Source organism: Cetorhinus maximus, chromosome 13 (genome assembly GCF_964194155.1).
Source record: "Cetorhinus maximus chromosome 13, sCetMax3.hap1.1, whole genome shotgun sequence".
Taxonomy (NCBI): domain Eukaryota; kingdom Metazoa; phylum Chordata; class Chondrichthyes; order Lamniformes; family Cetorhinidae; genus Cetorhinus; species Cetorhinus maximus.
The window spans coordinates 25,024,453-25,043,098 of NC_135891.1; the positions used below are offsets into that span (position 1 = coordinate 25,024,453).

An 18,646-nucleotide genomic window follows, 5' to 3' on the forward strand; every position below is an offset into this window, starting at 1 on the left:
TCCGAACTGAATGCTGATTTAAATGGCTCGCCGCATCCGCTGGGGGGTGGGGGTAGGGGGCGCTGAGTCGGGTCCATAAAATCCTGGCCAGAAATTAAAATAGAACTAACATAGATTGACTTGGAAAGGTGTCAGAACATTGACTAAAATTGCTGCTTCACTACTAAAGGAGACCAGCATACACGTAAATACTGGACTTGTCCTCACCCCAAAGAATATACTTACGTATGCACTGATCGCCACACTGCTACAAGTATAGTTTTGAAAAATTGGACATTTTCACTGAGATTTATTGCTCTGTTGTTTGGCTCAGAGTAAGATTTCATTGAACACTGAGCCAAACTCAATTTAATAGCCCCAACTGGTTTACAGACACTTACATGTGTTTCCTATAGTGTGAAAATGTAATTTTGGATTGGGGCAAAACAATTTTTTTTTAATGGGATTAGCAATCGTCCTGGCAGTTTCTACTGGAGCCCGTTGTCCCTATAAATGTTAGTTCAGCTCAGTGTGCAGCACTCTTGCCTCTGAATCAGAAAACTGTAGATTTAAGATCACTCCACGTCTTGGGAACATTATCTGGGCTGCTGTGTGACATTGAGCAAATATTGCATTGTCTTAGGTGAATCTTTTGATTTATAAGATAAAACTCCACCCGTCTGCTTAGATCCTAATACAGTACTAGAAGGAAAGGAAATTTTCCTGACCAACATTTTCCCCTCAGCTAACAATATCGCAATCAGCTTTGCTGGTCATTTATTGTAAGAAGTTGTTATGTGCAAATCGTATTTGCCGACAGCGACAGTAATTTATAAGGAAGTTATTAAATGTGAAGAACTTTGGGATGTTTTGTGGACATGATGGGGCACTATACAAATGCATGTTGCTTCTTTTCTTTCTTAAAGGTGTTAATGTTACTTCAAAGATTTTACATTTTACCCTTAATTTTCCTTTCAAATGGGAAGAAAAAAAAACGCTGTAAATCCTAAACATCGAAAATAAGAATTCTGGAAAATATACAGCAGGCCCATCAGTATCTGAAAAGAGAGAAGGCAGGTTCACATTTCATGTACATACTCCTTCCTCAGGATTAATCAGCCTTTTATCTGTGCAAACATCGATGCGCCTGTGAGTGTTTCCAGCAATTTCGGATCTTATTTCCTGATGTCGATTGATCAGGCCATTAGCAAACTAATTTTATCTTTCACAAAATAATAAGCAAGGTCACTGTTCATTTTACCTTAAAAACTCCGACATACCTTTTGTGAAGTAGGACTGCAACTATACAGCCATGGTCATTCTATTTACAAATTCCAGTGGACAGATGGCCCTCAGCCAATTATTAATCAGGACACTGCATGACATGACGTGGAATATTGTCACATAATTAAACTATTAAAATCATGCAAAGAAGTGAACTCAAATTATCGTGGTCTATACCAGTGAAGGAATGCATAACATATTAATATGACTTTTCTATTTTAACGCAGAGATTTTGCCACTTACTCAAAGTGAGTTAACATGTGTGCTAAAATAGCAGAGAAAAGAATGTTGTATGAAAACATTATGCATTCATCTGCTTATGTTAAAAATAATAATGACTACACTAGGGTGTATTTTGTAAAGCATCATTTTTGCGCTTTAGCACAAATTGGAAATTTTGCAATAATGCTAACTGCAATTACAGAATGCCAGTAGAATGATTGATCGTATGGGCGGAATCTTCTGCTCTCGCTGGTGGTGAGCTTGGAGGTGGAAGGGGCATATAATTAGGCGGAATGGTGACATACCAGAACGCCATATCCTTCCCACCTCTGCGAGAATTAAGAGCTGGGAGGGAAGGCTCACGTTTGACCCTCCTACCCCACTGCCAACTGAGGCCCTAATGTGGCCAATTACTGACCACAAAGGCCTCACCCCACCACCACTGCTATTAACCCAGCTGCAGGTGGGCCTGTCACCATGCAGCATGCATGGCAGCTTGTCATCACCTTTGGGTGGGGGGCACGGAGTGGGGGGGGTGGGTTGTGGAATCCCTTGATCGAATGCACTCAGTCCCTGACCGAGGGACTGGACATCGAGGAGGGGGGGGCTTGCTGAGAGCCACCCCAATGCCCTTGCTTCTGAACCCCCTGCTCCCCTTTTCTATGACCCCCACCCCGTGAAACCCTCACCCCATATTACTTACCTGTGGCCTGAGTCACTCTGTGATCCTGGGAATCCGGTGCATGTCCTTCCAGCAGCAGCCACAGCCTCCCTGGTGGTGCTGCTGAGCACAAGAGCTGCAGTCTTTGATTGGCTGGCAGCTCTCGGTAAGCAAGACGTCCGCCCACGGGGTTTTGATTTCAGGGGAGGGCCGCCACTGGCCTCTCCGTTGCCTGATTGGCTTGTGGTTTGGAGGGCCTTCCTAAAAAAGGGGCAGCACGGGCCTCTCGCCTGCTCTCCAGCTGGCAGGTGAGACCTTGATGCCTCAACAAGATTCCCCCCTGAGAGTGCAGAGCCATGGCTCAGCAGAAGGTTTGGGCAATGATCTGGAGCTGTAATGTTATCAGCCTACCTCCAACCTCCACTTTCTTTGAACACAGAGGCCCAGGTTTTGACTCTCAAGTCAGATGCACAGAGACAGGATGATTCCTGGCAGCCTGCATGTCTGGTTTTCGGTCCAGGGAGGCAGGCTGGATTAGAAGTCAAGGTGGCTGCCCAGGAAGAACTGAGGAGGATGTTGGGTGTGGAGCCGGCTGGGCAGAAGGTCTGTCTCGGGGCTCCAGCACACTGTCCAATGTTTAAAAATAAAGATTAAAACATGAAGCATCCCTCCAGCTCTCACCTCCCACCCACCTCCAATGCTCTCCATGCCCCATCCATGCCAAACCATGCCACCTCATTCTCCCTACCCACCTCCATAACCCCTCAAAGCCTTCATGCCTACCTATGCCCCCCACCCACCCTCATGGCCCTTTATAACACATATGCCAACTTAGTCCCAACATGCCAACTCATGCCCCCACCCACCACCCTTTGCCCTCACACCTGCCATGCCAACTCACCTAGTAGGAAGACTTCAAAACCCATGTAGAGACAAGAAAAAATGAAGTTCTATGAAATAAAGTTCTAATTGCCAATTGCAGATTCCACTATATTTTAAAAAGCACTCTCATTCATTACTAAATTTACATTCCTTCAACTAAATAAAGCCTTAGAACAACAAACTTTTCATTAAAGTGCACAAGCATATAACAACAAGCATTGGAATTCGTAGCCCCACATCAAAGAGTTTATAACTACTTGTAGCTGTCAAGCAATCTGTGAAATGGCAGGTACCCTACTGTGATAATGGACGGTTTTGAAATAAGTTGTGCAGCACTAATACAGTAATGGAAACCCACGGGCTCATGTCAAAAGACTGCTTGCTATTTCACTCTATCATTCTTTTAGTAACACTCCAGACATTTTCTTTCAAAGATTTAAAGAACAGGACTTTTAAATGCCTTAACAGCTTGGCAGGTGGATCTGCCAGTTTTAACAGGTCCCTTTGACAGGTGCTTCTACCAGTTTTGACAGTTAATTTTGACAAGCCTGCTGACAGTTCTGATGACAATTGACAGAATTGAGTTTATGAATTTTTATGCACATTTATACCTACTTTTAACAATTCCAAAGGGCACCTTACTACCCCCAAAGGTCACCTGACCTACCCCAAAGGACACCTGACTTCCCCAAAGATGTCCCAGGACCAGACCCAAAGGAGCATCTTACCTCTCCTGGATATCCAAAATGAACCTACAAAAATTCAGACCTTCTCTTACTTGGTCTAATCTGCACAAATTCAGGTTTGGCCTACCAAAATCCCATTTCAGTGGAATCAGTTAATGATTTAAATGGCCAGCTGCCTTCATAAACCACACATGCGCAAAACACACTCTGACCCCAATCCCACCCCCACAAAAATGGGAAGTGCCGTGTTTGGGATTGGGAGTTCGGATTTTCAGGCATTTCCGCTAAATTTTCCACGATGGAGCCTCTCCGTCGTGTTGATAATCTGGACCCGGGAGTGCTCAGTGGGAGTGGAGGTCACAGGTAGGACTGCAGCACTGAGAAGGTATGATTTGTGAATTCGTCCTTGTGTTATTCCGTGAAGTTAACTTCTTACAAGGAAGCAAGGTCCTGCTGTTCAGCATGAAGAAAGCAGAGATCATGGTTTCAACACATCCAGTACAGTATTTATTAGAATGCGTCATTGAAAAAACCTAGAGGCACTTATGTTCAAAATTTGAGTGTTTGTAATTGGTCCACTTAATGCAACAACTTTGGGAGCAGGGTTCACAGCTTCTAATGACTGACCTGCAAATAACACTTACCAACTGAAAGCATATTGTTGTACAATTGTTCAGCGGATTACTAGAAATAATGAATTTAATAAATGTAGGGAGCCCCTTATTCTTTCTAGTATACTGTGTACAAGCTTAGCATACACATACAAAGATGAGTAGTCAGTACTTCAATGTCATAGTTTGATATTTAAATTGATTTTTAAAAAAAGCTGTGTGTGAAGCAAAACTGGGAACTGAATTGCACTAATGTGTAATCTACCAAATACATTTTAAGTCAATTTAATGTGACAGATAAATGGTTCTCTGTTAAACCAGCTGGTTCTCTGTTAAACCAGCTGGTTCTCTCCCTTGGCTATCACGCTTTGCTGGGTGTTTAATCATTGATCGGCTGTGCTGCCAGTTCTACTAATGACCATTTAACATTTGCACTGTCCTTGATGAAGATGTCACTTTGAAAGTGTTTGGCGTTCAATTGTACTCACTAAGTACTTAGCTAAAGGCTTCCTTGGGATATTAATGGCCCCTAAGCAAAATAAATAGATTCTGGCAGAGTAGAGATTCTTTAGCAGCAGGTTAAAAATTCTTTCTGCAGACATGTACCTGCTTCCTGATCTCTTCAAAATTTCTGTACACGGTACAATAATGGAAATACTGGTCACATCTGCTAAGGTTTAGTTGCCCACTCTCCTCCTCTCCCAAACACACCCCCTTGCAATGCCACAAATGGAAGGTTTCCACCACCATCATATCTAATTCATTTTTTGCCCCAACCCCTCAAAAAGTAAGAATTCCTGAGGGAGGTCAGATTTGCTGCGTACATGATGGTTACCTGTGGAGGAAAATCTGAATTGAATTCTAAAACCAAAGTGACCGAGATTGGGATTTGTTTTTAGGTTAACTCATGGGCAGACTGCACCATGGATGCAATGGCACTATGTTTAGGATTGGAATTTTACTTTTTGGGGAAAGCTTGTGTTGAAATGTCAAAAGGCACGGAAACCATTGCAAAAAATAGAAAAGCCACAGGCATGTTTTGTGGAAACCAAATTCCCTTTATTTTTCTCCACTCCCTCTCTTTGTCTCCTTCACTTATTTATTTTCTATTCGCTACATAGTAGAGAACCTATTTTCTGCCCAATAAAGTGCCGAACAGATACCCCTACTAAAGCTCAAACATAACTATTTGCATTTAACAGCCCTTTTCCAAAACAATCCTTGTCCTATTTTCTAAAACAGTGAAGCGCACAACAGTTCTCAGCACAGAAAAAAAAATGTCCCATGTCTGCATTGGTTTATACCACGAATGTAAATATAGTTGTTCATGCCACAACACAAGTAAGAATTGTTATGATATATCTACAATGGGAATAGTCCCAGTCCTTGAAATATAACCATTGTTCTATGGTTTCTCATTAGTTGTCTGTTCCGGATATGCATATCTCTTTGTGGTATTACTTGTAACCTTTTTTGATTTCACGAAATGGAAAATATATTTTTAGAGCCCAACAGAACTCAGTTACACAGTGACAAGATGTAGAATTACATAGGCCTGAATTTTTCGGTTGACGGGCGCGCGCGATCGGCAGGACCGGGAGCGGACGGGAAATGGGCCACCGGCTGCTATTGGCCCCCGACCGCGATTTCACCCTGGCTGGCCAATTAACGGTCAGCCAGCGTGAAACGTGCGCTGAAATGCTCCACGCTGCCGGGGTGTGTGCGGGAAGAGGGCGGGCGCCGACATAAACAAGGGTGCAGCTGAGTGCTTTGGGAGTACTCCCTGAAGGCAGACAGCTGCCCCAGGGAGCTGCAGACCTCCACAGGCTAAAGGAAATGACAAAAATGCTGCAAAATAAGTCCATGCAGCACAACCAAGCACCTGAAAGCATACCTCATAAAAAAACTAGTCCCCAGATATCTCTTTTTATTTTATTTCCCCACGGAGATTTCATCCCACCCTGGATTGAGGTTTGACCAAAAATGTAAAGGCCGCCTGGGAGAATGGACCGTCCGCCAACCGTAAGTGTGGACGGGCCACGTAAAATCGCTGTTGATTGCATCGTTAATGGGCTTAATTGCCCACTTAATTGTCAGCGGGCGCACTTCCGACTGCAGCACAAGCCCGCCGAACGCAACATCGCGCGAGTGTGCACTGACATCGGGACGCTTGCCTGACGTCACATCATGCTGTTTCACGTCCGTTCGGGTCAGACGCTCGTGGGCATAAAACTCTGGCCATAGAATTACATGAAGTACACAGCACCGAAACAGGCCATGCAGCTTGACCAGTCCATTTATGCTCTACTCAAGCCTCCTCCCATCTTTCCTCATCTAGCTCTGTTGCCATAACCCTCAGTTCCCTCCCCCCATATATGCTTATCTTACATATATCTGCACTATTTGCCTCACTCATTCACTCTGGTAGCGAGTTCCGCATGCTCACCTCTAGTTTTGCTCTTCCAAACAAAGTGGCCGGATTTTCAATGCAGGGTCAGGAATTCCAGGTCCCAAATCCATGACTGAACTTCGACACACCTGCCTAATTGGCCAGGAGACCAGCAATTAGAGGTGCCAAGCACCATTGAGGAGGTTGGAGATACCTGCCCTAGGTTCGCCTAGTGCCAGTGACAAAGTAAGGTTGCAGCCATGTTGCAGACAGCTCATGTGAAGTTCAGAAGGTCAACTAAGGCAGACAGAAGCCTTGCACGACAATGTAAGAGCCAGCACTGATGCCAATGCCAGTTGGTCCCACAGATCTGCCTCAAAATTGCCTCCAAAGAAATCTATTCATGCCCCACCACGCGCCGGACAGCTGGGCACTGATAAGCACAAGGCTGTTCTTGCTTGCCGGGAAAAATTTTGAAAATTTCATTCTGTTCTGGACAGGCCCTTTAGCAATCTGCTTAAGGGGCCAGCAATTGGAGGCAAACGCCTTCCCCATCGTTGGCCCATTGAAAATTTGGAACTGTCCCATAGGCATCGGGGCAACACAAACTCCAGGACCACAATTTTCGAGGGCTGATCACACCAGGTCCCGACCTTACAGCCCAAAAATCCCAGCCTCCAAGCCTACTCTTATAAAAACCTTTCGTAATTTTAAAGACCTCTATGATGTCATCACTCAGCCCCCTCTTTGCAAGAGCAAAGAGGCCTAGCTTCCTCATTCTTTCATTTTGCAATGGCACTTGTATTTTCCTTGATGGCCCTACCAGATTAAGGGCTCTTTTTCTGAGGCCCTCAGGCTTACCTATGCGCCTCACTAGCACCCACCTCTCCTGCTGGGGCTGCCAGCCTGACATCACTGCGGGCCTACTGATTGGCCCTCCAGGTCCCGGAGCCTGCTCCTTAATAGGGCAGCGAGCAAGGAGGAGGCCAAGTAGGAGGCTATCTCCCAGGAGGTTGTGCTGGCAGGCCCGCTAACATGGGCGGGGCTCAAGACAACCTTATGGACCCAACACCGGGGTGCTGGTCCCCACCAAAAATACAGCCCTCACTTTCCAAGTAATATGATGTCCTTATTTTTCTTTCCAATTTGTTGCAGCCCTCCTCAGTATACACCATACCACCAGCACCCTTTCCCCATCCCCAATTTGGTGTTTTTTTACAAATTTCACAAATTGTGTTTTTGATAAAATCAATATTATGGGCAGAATTCCACCCCCCCCCCCCCCCCCCCCCCCCCCAGTTGGGGGGGGGGAGTTCAGGAGCGGGCACGCCTCCGATCGGCACTCCCAATTGGTGATGCACCGCCATTTTACATGGGTGGGCCAATTAAGGCCCGTCCAGCGTGACGTCCGCAAGGAAGCGCTATGTGCTCCCTGTGCGGGTGGTGGGGGGATTCCCTCAGCCGAGAGTATGCTCTTTCGCGCATGTGCGAGAAAGAGCGCACTCATCTCCCTGAGGCTAAGTGCTGCCTCAGGGAGATCGGGTCCACAATAAAAAATCTTAAAAACAGAAACAAAAGTTTCCCTGACATGTCCCCTCATGTGACACTATCACATGAGTTGGGACATGTCCATCACTTTTAAATACACTTTTGTTAAATTTTTAAAAACCTACATGAAACCTCATCCCGCCCGTGGATGAGGTTTCACGCTTTTTCCATTGTCCGCCAGGGCTCCCAGCCTGCCCGCCAACCTTAAGGTTGGATGGGCAGGTCCACTAATTACTTTCATTACTTTGTCAATGGCCTCAATTGGGGGGCCATTGACAGGTCGGCGGGCGCACAGCTGATTTGGCTGAGCCCCCGCCGACCTGAAAATTGAAATGAGGCGGGGTGACGTTGGGAGTTCCACCCGATAAAACGTCATTTTATGCGTCAGCGAGCGGGCCCTGCCCCCCCGCTCGCCGACCGGGAAATCCTGGCCTATAAATTGTGAATAGCAGGGGTCCCAGTACTGATCCATCTGGAATTCCACTTCTTATCTTCTGCCACATATGCTGGATAACTAACTTTTACCCCCATCCTCTGCTTTATGTCTTGAAGCCAGCAAGTTATCCATCCTGCTACATGTCCCCTGACTCTGCATTCTCGGACCTTGTTCATTAATCTACTATGTGGTATCTTATCAAAGGCCTTGTAAGTTAATGCCCAGAGTTTGTTAAGCAGTGGCTTGCTGTCACCAAAGGGAGATACCAAGTGGAAAGCAGGTATTTGCTTACAGATAGAGGGGAATTAGGCACACAAACCACTCAAAGGTGGTTTCAACAGTGGCAATTGTAGAGACCTGGATGAAGGATACCTGCTATCAATTCAACTGCATGATTGGTACATGACACATGGAGGCATAGGAATAGGAGTCATAACAAAACAAAACAAAACAAAAAAGCTTGAAAGATTTATGTTTCTCATTAAATTATGTAAGTATTCATGTAATTGTAAGTAGAGAAAAGTTAAAGAGAAAGAAAATGCCTGGGCAAGTACTTTTATTCAGTGTATTCCCATGCCTTTTAGAAGATAATGGATTCATCAGACATTTTAATAACAGTACTAATTTTATTGCAGACATAAACAATTCAACTGGGGCCTCTCTCCTCACTATATCACTTGGTAACACCATTAATGGAGAGCATCCCAAAGAGCATCCGTAGTAAACAGAAGAACCAGGCATTTCCAGTCTGTAATGTGCTTTCCCAAAGGTCAGATGATTGCAATGGTAGATTCAGACCTATCATTGCTCCTGTTCTTTGAATCAGGGCCAGCCTGTTCCTCACAATTGTTGTCATTGGAAGGGCCTAGCAGAGACAGGAGACCAAATTAAGGCTCTCTAAACAGTCAATAAAACAGACATTTTATTAAAACACCCAAAACATTCTTGATAAGCCCATTATTTTCTTCTATATAAAGAGGGAGTACTTTACACAAAAATATGTCTCTGTATTTTCCTTTGCCTTTAGGTTAGATAACAGAAACAAGAAAAAAATCTTTGTACAAAAAATACATTTCTGAGAATAATAAAAACCTCTGGTATCATGGCTTTCCAAAATACTGCTAAATTGAATTTGCATTTATTTAAGTCAGCTTTAGCTCCGCAAACTGAGGGGGAAATTCTATCACAAATGATGTAGCTCATGAAAGATCAATTGACTATGCTGGTAATTGTACAGGGGAAGAATTGATTTAATCAGTTTTTGCAGTAAGCCTCTAGAGTTTGCCATTAATGCAACTCACAGAAGGTTACTGGTAAAAATGACTCAAAACTATTTTAGTGCTGCATAGGAAATAAAATAAACGGGACTGAAACTTTAGATATAATCTCGTTGAGAAGCTTTTCAGTTGTGCAGCGCTTTTTTATATCCCTTTTACTTCCCCCTCCCCCATACCTATTCAATTCCAAACCATCGTTCATTGTTGAGTAAACAAGCAAGTAGATCATTGTGTCCTTCATGGGGTGTTATTCCGGGATTGACTAGCAGGAGTAGAATTTCAATGACATGATGCATAATCTTTTCCCTAAAACAAACACCATCTAGTTCAGAATCGTTAAAGTATATCGCACACATATACAAGTTAGCGCACAGAGTTGACATTTTGGCAAGTTAGATGTGTATCTCCTCTTTCATTTCAAAACTTAATTAGCCTTTATTTAGTACTTATTTTTAAATTAAATAAAAAGTATTAATGTATTTTACTCATGTAAGATATTTCCATTTGCCTGCTTAATTGGATGCACGATTTAATTTTGAGATTTCTGTGAAGCAATGCAATTTGCTTACAACACCTTCACATCACACACAATACAATTATATGAAGAGACATCCATTTTTGTTTCATTTAGCAGATACGACAGGAGTGGGTATAAGATTTGTTTGACTCCCCGTTCCATTGCAGTAATCATACAATCCTGTATGGTTAATTCTCTGACAGTTTTTTTTTAAACAATCCTTAGGAATAAAATAACCATAATACATCAAGCTTCTCATAAGGCATTAATACAAGAGATTGCAGTCCATTTTAACCTTTGTGCCATTCCCTTGAAATTGTTGTCAATAAAATAAAAGAACTACACTATGGTTCAATTAGACAGATAAATAATGTAGATTTATTACTTCAGTATTTGACATGTTATTTGCACTTTTGTTGCAACAAACTTCAAGGTGACTTTGACATTATCTGTATAATCCTAATCCCCTGATTTTTACTATGCAAATTCCTTAATAACTTATTTTCTTATTTTTCCCTTTCATTGCTTTCCCATCCATTTATCCCTTCAACTGTTCACGCATGGCAGGAGGAGTGCTTATTCCTACTCATATTACCTGTAAGTATCAGCTCAAGTAGAAATTTCCCTTCACTAGTCTCCATGCTCTTCTTATACCCAAACAAAGCTGCTTAGAGTAGATAGCTCAACTATTTACAGAACTTAAAAGCAATTGTAAATGCATACGGCATTCTTAAAAGTGTGTTTTTAATATATTCTAATGTTTGAATTTAAATCATTTACAATTGTAGAATGTTTTATAACTTTCTAGCTAAATAATCCTACCATTGCGTTTGCCCACAAGTTTTGTGATATAATTGCATAATGTTGAAAGGTTACAGAAAACCTGTCGCCAGCAGAAATAGTTTATCACTATGGCATTTGCTATATTTGAAGTAATATTAACAGCAATCAGTCATCCACTGTGCCCATAAATTGGATTTAACAGTTACATAAAGCAGAATTCACTCTGGACATTGTAGGATCTTTACTAATACAACTTTATGTGTGATGAAGCTATGTACCAACAAATATTGAATTTTCAAAGCAAATCTTTGGGAATTATGTGAAAGTAATCGAATTGAAGAATTCTCACTGCAGATTCACTGTAGTGAGAGTGATGCAGAGTCTCGGGACGTTGGTGTATGAACACACTGCAGAGTGACAGCTCATGTCTTTGAGCCCCCAATCCCCATGTGAAGAGATGCTGAAATGAGATGCAGTGTTTCTTCACAGGAAACAGGGGGGGAATCAGTGGACAAATTAGCCCAGGCCACTCTTGCATACGCTCTTGTGGCTGGTAACAGATTGGCAATAGAAAACGTGTAGGAGCAGACCACTTCCCGACACTGAAAAATGCTGTGAGGCTTGGTGGCATATGTTACAGTTGGGGGAAAAGATTTAAAAGGGGAAATAATCAGATTATTTTATTCTTAAACTGCTATTTCAGTCCCTTTTTAATCTGGTCTTAGTATGTTCATAAATAAAGGTTACACTTTAAATGATGGCTGCTGATCATAGGTAATAATAGACCATAATAATGTGATTGTGTATGTTGGGGACATGGTCTGAGCTAATACCAATTATGGTGCTTAATCATCTGTAATTTGCAGACAACATTGTAGACCCATTGTAAACAGATGGTGAGCAGCTTTTTGCAAACACTTGCATTTAACACACTACAAATATATGTATTATACTAATGTGTAATTGCTTGTGGGTTTGTCTAATATTACTTTGGCAGTTATTTTAACAGGGCCGTAACCCATCTTTTTATTTTATTAAAATGTGTGTATACATCCTGTTTAACATCCTGTTGCCATGAATTTTATAACACTTTTATGGCAACCAGTTACAGTGTTAAGAAGGTACAGAACCTTTTACAATTTATAATTTTCCTATGTAAACTCTTGCCTGTCACAATGTAGTTGCAGGTTCTGACCACTGCAGTGACAATGTGATGAGTCTCCGAACATCAGCTTCCATTTTGTTTTTCTCTTTAATGCAAGCGACCTTTTTTATTTTATTCCTTTTATAAATATGTCTTTATTTATAAATTCATTACATTTTAAATCTGAAAACTCCATAAGTTTATTTTTGCTCTGGTAGTTTCTTCCCTGATAAACAAATAAACTGATACTTCTTGTTCCAGGGCTTACTGCTCCTTTTAGATAAATATATATTGCCTTGTTGGCTCCTAGAAATTAATGGTGCTGCCTGTTCTACTAGATATAAATATTAAATGTTTTCCGCTGCTCATTTTTCCTCCTACAACTCACTGCAGTCTGCTCACTGAAGTATAAATAAATGTATTACCCTTCTGTTTGCTAAAATTTAATGGTGCTCCCTGCTCCCTGAGATATAAATAAAAAAAAAATCCCTGCTGTTTGCTAAAATTTCCTTCTATTGCCTCCTTGCCTGATCTATGGATACTCTACCTCCTTCCCTAAAATTCAATGCTGCTGCCTCCTCAGCCCATAATTAAATATTCCCCACTGCAGCCTTTCCACCCAAAATGTGTCTGCCTGCATGATTTATGATAAATAATTAAATATCTGACTGGAATGTGTGCTGATAGATGCTAAGATGGTGGCAACAGATTGCAAGAACCCATTCCAGAACAGTTAGAGATTGGGGTGGAAAAACAGACAAATCTGGGCAAACAGAAAGAGGGAAAAGTGGAATTTCCTATGATTTGCACCCAGGGAAATGGAACATGGCATAAACGATTGAGGAAAAAGTGAGCTAAGAGCGCAATTTCACTCTATTCAAATTTCCTAGATTTTTTTACTTTGTCAATCGACCACTGTACCAAACACATCTGAAGCTTTTTTAACAGTAGGACTAGATTTTCAGCATACCAACACTCGTAGTCACCTGGTCTAAGTGTGCATCAGCAGATCCAGGCCAGTTAAAGCAACTCTCAGCCTGCGAATCCTGATTTTTTTTATTTGCTGGCTATACATCTGCTTGCTCTTATCATGAAAAAGGAACAGAACAAAGAGAAAGAGAGACTGGAGGCCTGGAAGTTGAAGCACCACCAGCAAAGAGAACACCCCACAGGCAATTAGCCACCCTGGAGCGGAGATGTCAGAGGAGCTTGTCTGTTTGATGGTTTTGCATAGGAGGTTATTACCAATTCTGTGACTAGCTCCATGATGACTTAAAGCCCTGCTCCAACTGCAGCAGAGCCTCAACTAGTGGTGATGAATGCCACCATGGCCCTCAGGGAGAGTGGTTTATGGGTATGAATCTATCTACACATCAAGAGGGTACCCGTGCTAAGGTGAGGGACTTCAGTTACTTGCATGTATTGGAGAAGCTGGGACTGTTCTCCTTGGAGAAGAAAAGATTGAGAGGAGATTTGATAGAGGTGTTCAAAGTAATGTGGCACCTGGATAGTGTTTATAGAGAAAATCTGTTGCCATGGCAGAATGGTCGAAAACCAGAGGACACAGATTTAAGGTGATTGGTAAAAGAACTAATGGCGACTTGAGGAAAAGCTTTTTTATGCAGCAACTGGTTAGGATCTGGAATGCACTGTCTGAGCGTGTGTGGTGAAGCCAGAGTCAATTAGGGCTTTCTAAAGAAAATTGGATAATTACCTGACGTGAAAAAATTGCAGGACAATGGGGAAAAGGCATTGGAATGGGACTAACTGATCTTTTACAGAGAGCTGGCATGGACACGACAGGCCAAATGGCCTCCTGAGCAGTACCCATTCTATGATTCTATGATTAGTGAAGGGCAGTGATGGCCTACATTCAGTAGATAACTGCTGCCCTTTTCCATTGGCTAAAGAATTCATTATATTTGACATGTTTGCGGTAGAACAAAGTCAGAGGAGAGTATTAAGTTTCTTTAGGATGGATAGCTTCCCCTGAGTGCAGGGCTCACTTGCCGGAGGTTTCTCATCACATCCCACAAAAACCACATGAAAAGAGAGAGCTACTAATCCCTCAACATTCAGTTTGAGTGAGATGTACAGGAAGGAGCCTTGGCACATCTTTCAAGGTGCAGCACGTGAGGGCCTGTCTTGATGTATTTGGTGCATGCAACTTCGCATTGCATGCATGGATGGAAAACTTGGGTGGATGAAAAGACAGATCCATGATGATAAGGCTTCTTCCTTGGTGCAGTCACATTTTTTTGTATTCATGGCATGTGAGCACCACTGGAAGACCTGCATTGGTTTCCCAATCCTAATTGCTCTTGAGAAGGTGGTGGTGAGCCACTTCTTGAACTGCTGCAGTCCATGTGATGTAGGTACACCCACAGCACTGTTAGGGAGGGAGTTTCAGGATTTTGACCAAGCGACAATGAAGCAACGGCAATATATTTCCAAGCCAGGATGGTGTATGGCTTGGAGGGGAACTTGGTGGTGTTCACATGCATCTGCTACCCTTGTCCTTCTAGGTGGTTGCGGTCACGGGTTTGGAAGGTGCTTTTGAAGGAGCCTTGGTGAATTGCTGCAGTGCATCTTGTGGGGTTGCTTTGTCCTGGATGGTGTCGCATTTGTTGAGTATTGTTGGAGCTGCACTCTTCCAGGCAAGTGGAGAGTATTCCATCATACTTCTGACTTGTGCCTTGTAGATGGTAGACAGGTTTTGGGGGGACATGAGGTGAGTTAGCCACCTCAGAATTTACAGCCTCTGACCTGCTCTTATTTCCACCGTATCTATATAATTTCTGATCAAGAGTAACCCCCAATTCAATGATGGTAATGCCATTGAATGTCAAGGGAAGAAGTTTATAATCTCTTTTGTTAAAGATGGTCAATGCCTGCCATTTGTGTGGTGCAAAATTACTTGCCACATAACTGCCCAAGCCTGAAAGTTGTCCCTGTCTTGCTGTTTGTGGGCACAAACTGCTCCACTATCTGAGGAGTCTGGAATGATTCTGAACATGGTGCAATCATCATGAACACCCCCACTTCTGACTTTATGATGGCAGGAAGATCACTGATGAAATAGTTAAAGATAGTTGAGCCTTCAGCAGGACCCTGAGGATCTCCTAAGACTGAGACGATTTGCCTCCAACGACCACAATGACCTGCATTGATGCAGGCAAGTGGAGAGTATTCCATCACACTTCTGAATTGTGCCTAGTCATTGGTGGACAGGTTTTGGAGAGACACAAGGTGAATTAGTCACCTCAGAATTTACAGCTTCTGACTCACTCTTGTTTCTACCATATTAATATAATTTCTGATCAAGAGTAACCTCCAGGCTCTTGATGGTGGGGGACGCAGCAGGGAATTATGCTAGGTATGACTCCCAACAGTGGAGAAATACTCCCTGATTCCCAATGACTTCAATTTTGCCACGACGCCTTGGTCTAATTCTGCATCGATATCAAGGGCAGTCACTCTCTCCTCAATCGGGAATTCAGATTTTTGTCCATAATTGGCTCAGGACTGCAATGCAGCCTGGAATTCGATTGTCTCTGAGGGAATCCAAAGTCAAGATCGGCTATTACGCAGCACCACTAGATGGTACTGTTAATGAGACCTTCCATCACTTTGCTGATGATTGAAAGTGGACTGATGGCGTGGTGATTCATCAGATTGGATTTGTCCGCTTTTCGTGGACAGGACATATACCTGGGCTATTTACCACATTGTTGGGTTGGTGCCCGATTTGTGGTTGTACCGGAACACCTTGGCTAGGGGCCAGCTAGTACTGGAGCATCAGTCTTCAGTGCTACAACGAAGATGTTGTGCCATAGTTTGCTGTATCCAGTGCATTCAGCTGTTTCTTGATATCACATGGAGTGAATTGAACTGGCTACAGACTGGCATCTGTTATGCTAGTGATCTCAGGAGGAAGCCTAGATGGATCAACCACTCAGCACTTCGTGCTGAAGCTGGCTGAAGCACTGATGTGCTGCGCTCCCTCATCACTGAGGATGGGAATGTTTGTGGATCCTTCTCCTCCAGTTAATTGTTTAATTGTCCACCATTCACAACTGGATGTGGCAAGACTGCAGAGCTTTGATAGGATCTATTGGTTATACTATTGCTTGGCTCTGTCTATAACACACTGCTTCCACTATTTAGCATGCACACAATCCTATGTTGCATTTTTGATGGTGTCTTTTTGTGGAGACCAAAGCTGAGACACCAAGTACATGCGTGCACTGGGGAGATAGTTGAGAGGATCATCTGGGTCATGAAGAGCAGCCTCCTATGCTTTCTCAGGTTTGGGGTTGTCCTCCAGTGCACCCCAGAGAGTGTTGCAAAGATTGTAGTCATTTGTCATATCCATGCCATGATGAAAGGTCTGAAACTTGACATATTGGGGAGGAACAATTGTATAAAATATCCTGGACCCGGGGGCTGGAGCCAAGGGAGATGGCGTGCCTGCAATATGTGTTGCTGAGAGGACAGGGGTCAAATGTTATCTTGTGAAGCAGGCCTTTACCCAATATGTGCCCTCCAGAGGTTGCAACAAGTAGAATTAGACACAGCTTTCAAATTTTAAAAACATTTTATTGCAAGAAGTATTTCACACGATTAGTAAACTTGATCCACAAATTTTAACAGTTACCTGCTAATTTTCCTGAAAAAGTTAAACTTGGCTTAGACATCTGAACAAATTATTGTAGGAACTCCAATGCACCTTGTGCAAAGAAAGAAAAACATTGTTTATTGCTGAAAGAAAGAGACATGCTATCAAAACTTTTCATCTTGCACTCAGGACAGCTACACAAGATAAACCAAAAGTAAGGGAACAACAATTTATACTGCATGAGAAGAGAATGCTGATTGATAGAGGCGTTGCCATGGAGAAAGAACCAGGGAATGATGGACCCCCAAGCTTTTGATTAGTTGGAAAAGGCATAATGCGTGGACATGCTCCTTCTGTATGCAAAGGACAGAGCCCCGTGTGTGAATATATGTGGCTTCTAGCAAGGGTAAGTGAGCAGTGTTACTCACTTACAAACCAAACAAAAGTTTGGGGGCCACCATTCCCTGGTTCATTCCCCATGACAATGCCTTGACCAATCAGAGTCGACCCGCCTGGTTTGAATTTGAAACAAAAGCTTGGCAGTTAACAGTTAACTGTTCTCTGCTGCATTTCCATGGCAACAACTCTACCAATCAGAATCCACTTGCCAACCAATTAGCACTCTCTTCTCATGCAGTATAAATTGTTGGTTTATCTTGCATAGCTGTCCTGATGAGTGCAAGGTGAAAAGCTTCGACAGCATGTCTATTTTTTCAGCAATATTCAAGTTCTGTACTACCAAATGACTAAACTTAGTTTAATTAGAAACTGAGTTGGAAGAACATAGTGATCTTTGATGACAGAAATAATTGGTTCAGAGACAATCAGAAACAAGGATCGTCCAAGAAAATGTCAGACAGAGAAAAATCAGGCAAAATCACACACACCAATAGTGAGAGAAAGATCAGTGAACGCAAAGCGATCATGCAGACAGACACCTCAGGGACAGAGGAACACAAACCTGCAAGGCAGGAGAGATCAGGCAAGAAAGATAGATAACAAAAACAGAATTACCTGGAAAAACTCAGCAGGTCTGGCAGCATCGGCGGAGAAGAAAAGAGTTGACGTTTCGAGTCCTCATGACCCTTCCGCAGAACATGTTCCGCAGAACTGCTCTGCGGAAGGGTCATGAGGACTCGAAACGTCAACTCTTTTCTTCTCCGCTGATGCTGCCAGACCTGCTGAGTTTTTCCAGGTAATTCTGTTTTTGTTTTGGATTTCCAGCATCCGCAGTAGTTTTTTGTTATTAAGAAAGGTAGATAGACAAACAGAGACAATTAATGTGGTAAGGTGCAGGCATCATACAAAACAAACACATTGACTAAGAGAAAAACAATGGCGCAGAGAAACACCTCTTTGTGACATAATGAGAGAAACAGACATCAAGCTTAAATAAACAATCAGAACTCAACAAGAACAATGCCATGGTGAACGATTAGTTTATTTTAAGTGAAGTGTTGGACTTCAGGTGAACATGTAAAACGGTAAACACTAATATCACATTGTGTACTTTCTAGACTTACATCTTGGCCTGAAAGGATCACTATTTGTTTTTTAAAAACAAAACAAAATACTGCAGATGTTGGAATTTACTGAGAACAGATTATTT

General features: G+C 42.7%; 1 protein-coding gene across 5 annotated transcripts in view; it reads left to right on the forward strand.

Annotated features, from left to right (window-relative positions):
• ptprt (protein tyrosine phosphatase receptor type T) overlaps nucleotides 1-18,646 on the forward strand; it is a 1,450,199-nt gene that overhangs the window by 1,207,996 nt on the left and 223,557 nt on the right. For 3 of the 5 annotated variants that reach the window (XM_078555116.1, XM_078555118.1, XM_078555119.1), the window contains one exon: nucleotides 11,060-11,089. The exons of the other annotated variants lie outside the window; for them this stretch is intronic. In XM_078555116.1, the coding sequence (XP_078411242.1) occupies nucleotides 11,060-11,089 (30 nt within the window). The remainder of the gene's footprint in view (nucleotides 1-11,059; nucleotides 11,090-18,646) is intronic. 5 annotated transcript variants of the gene reach the window in all.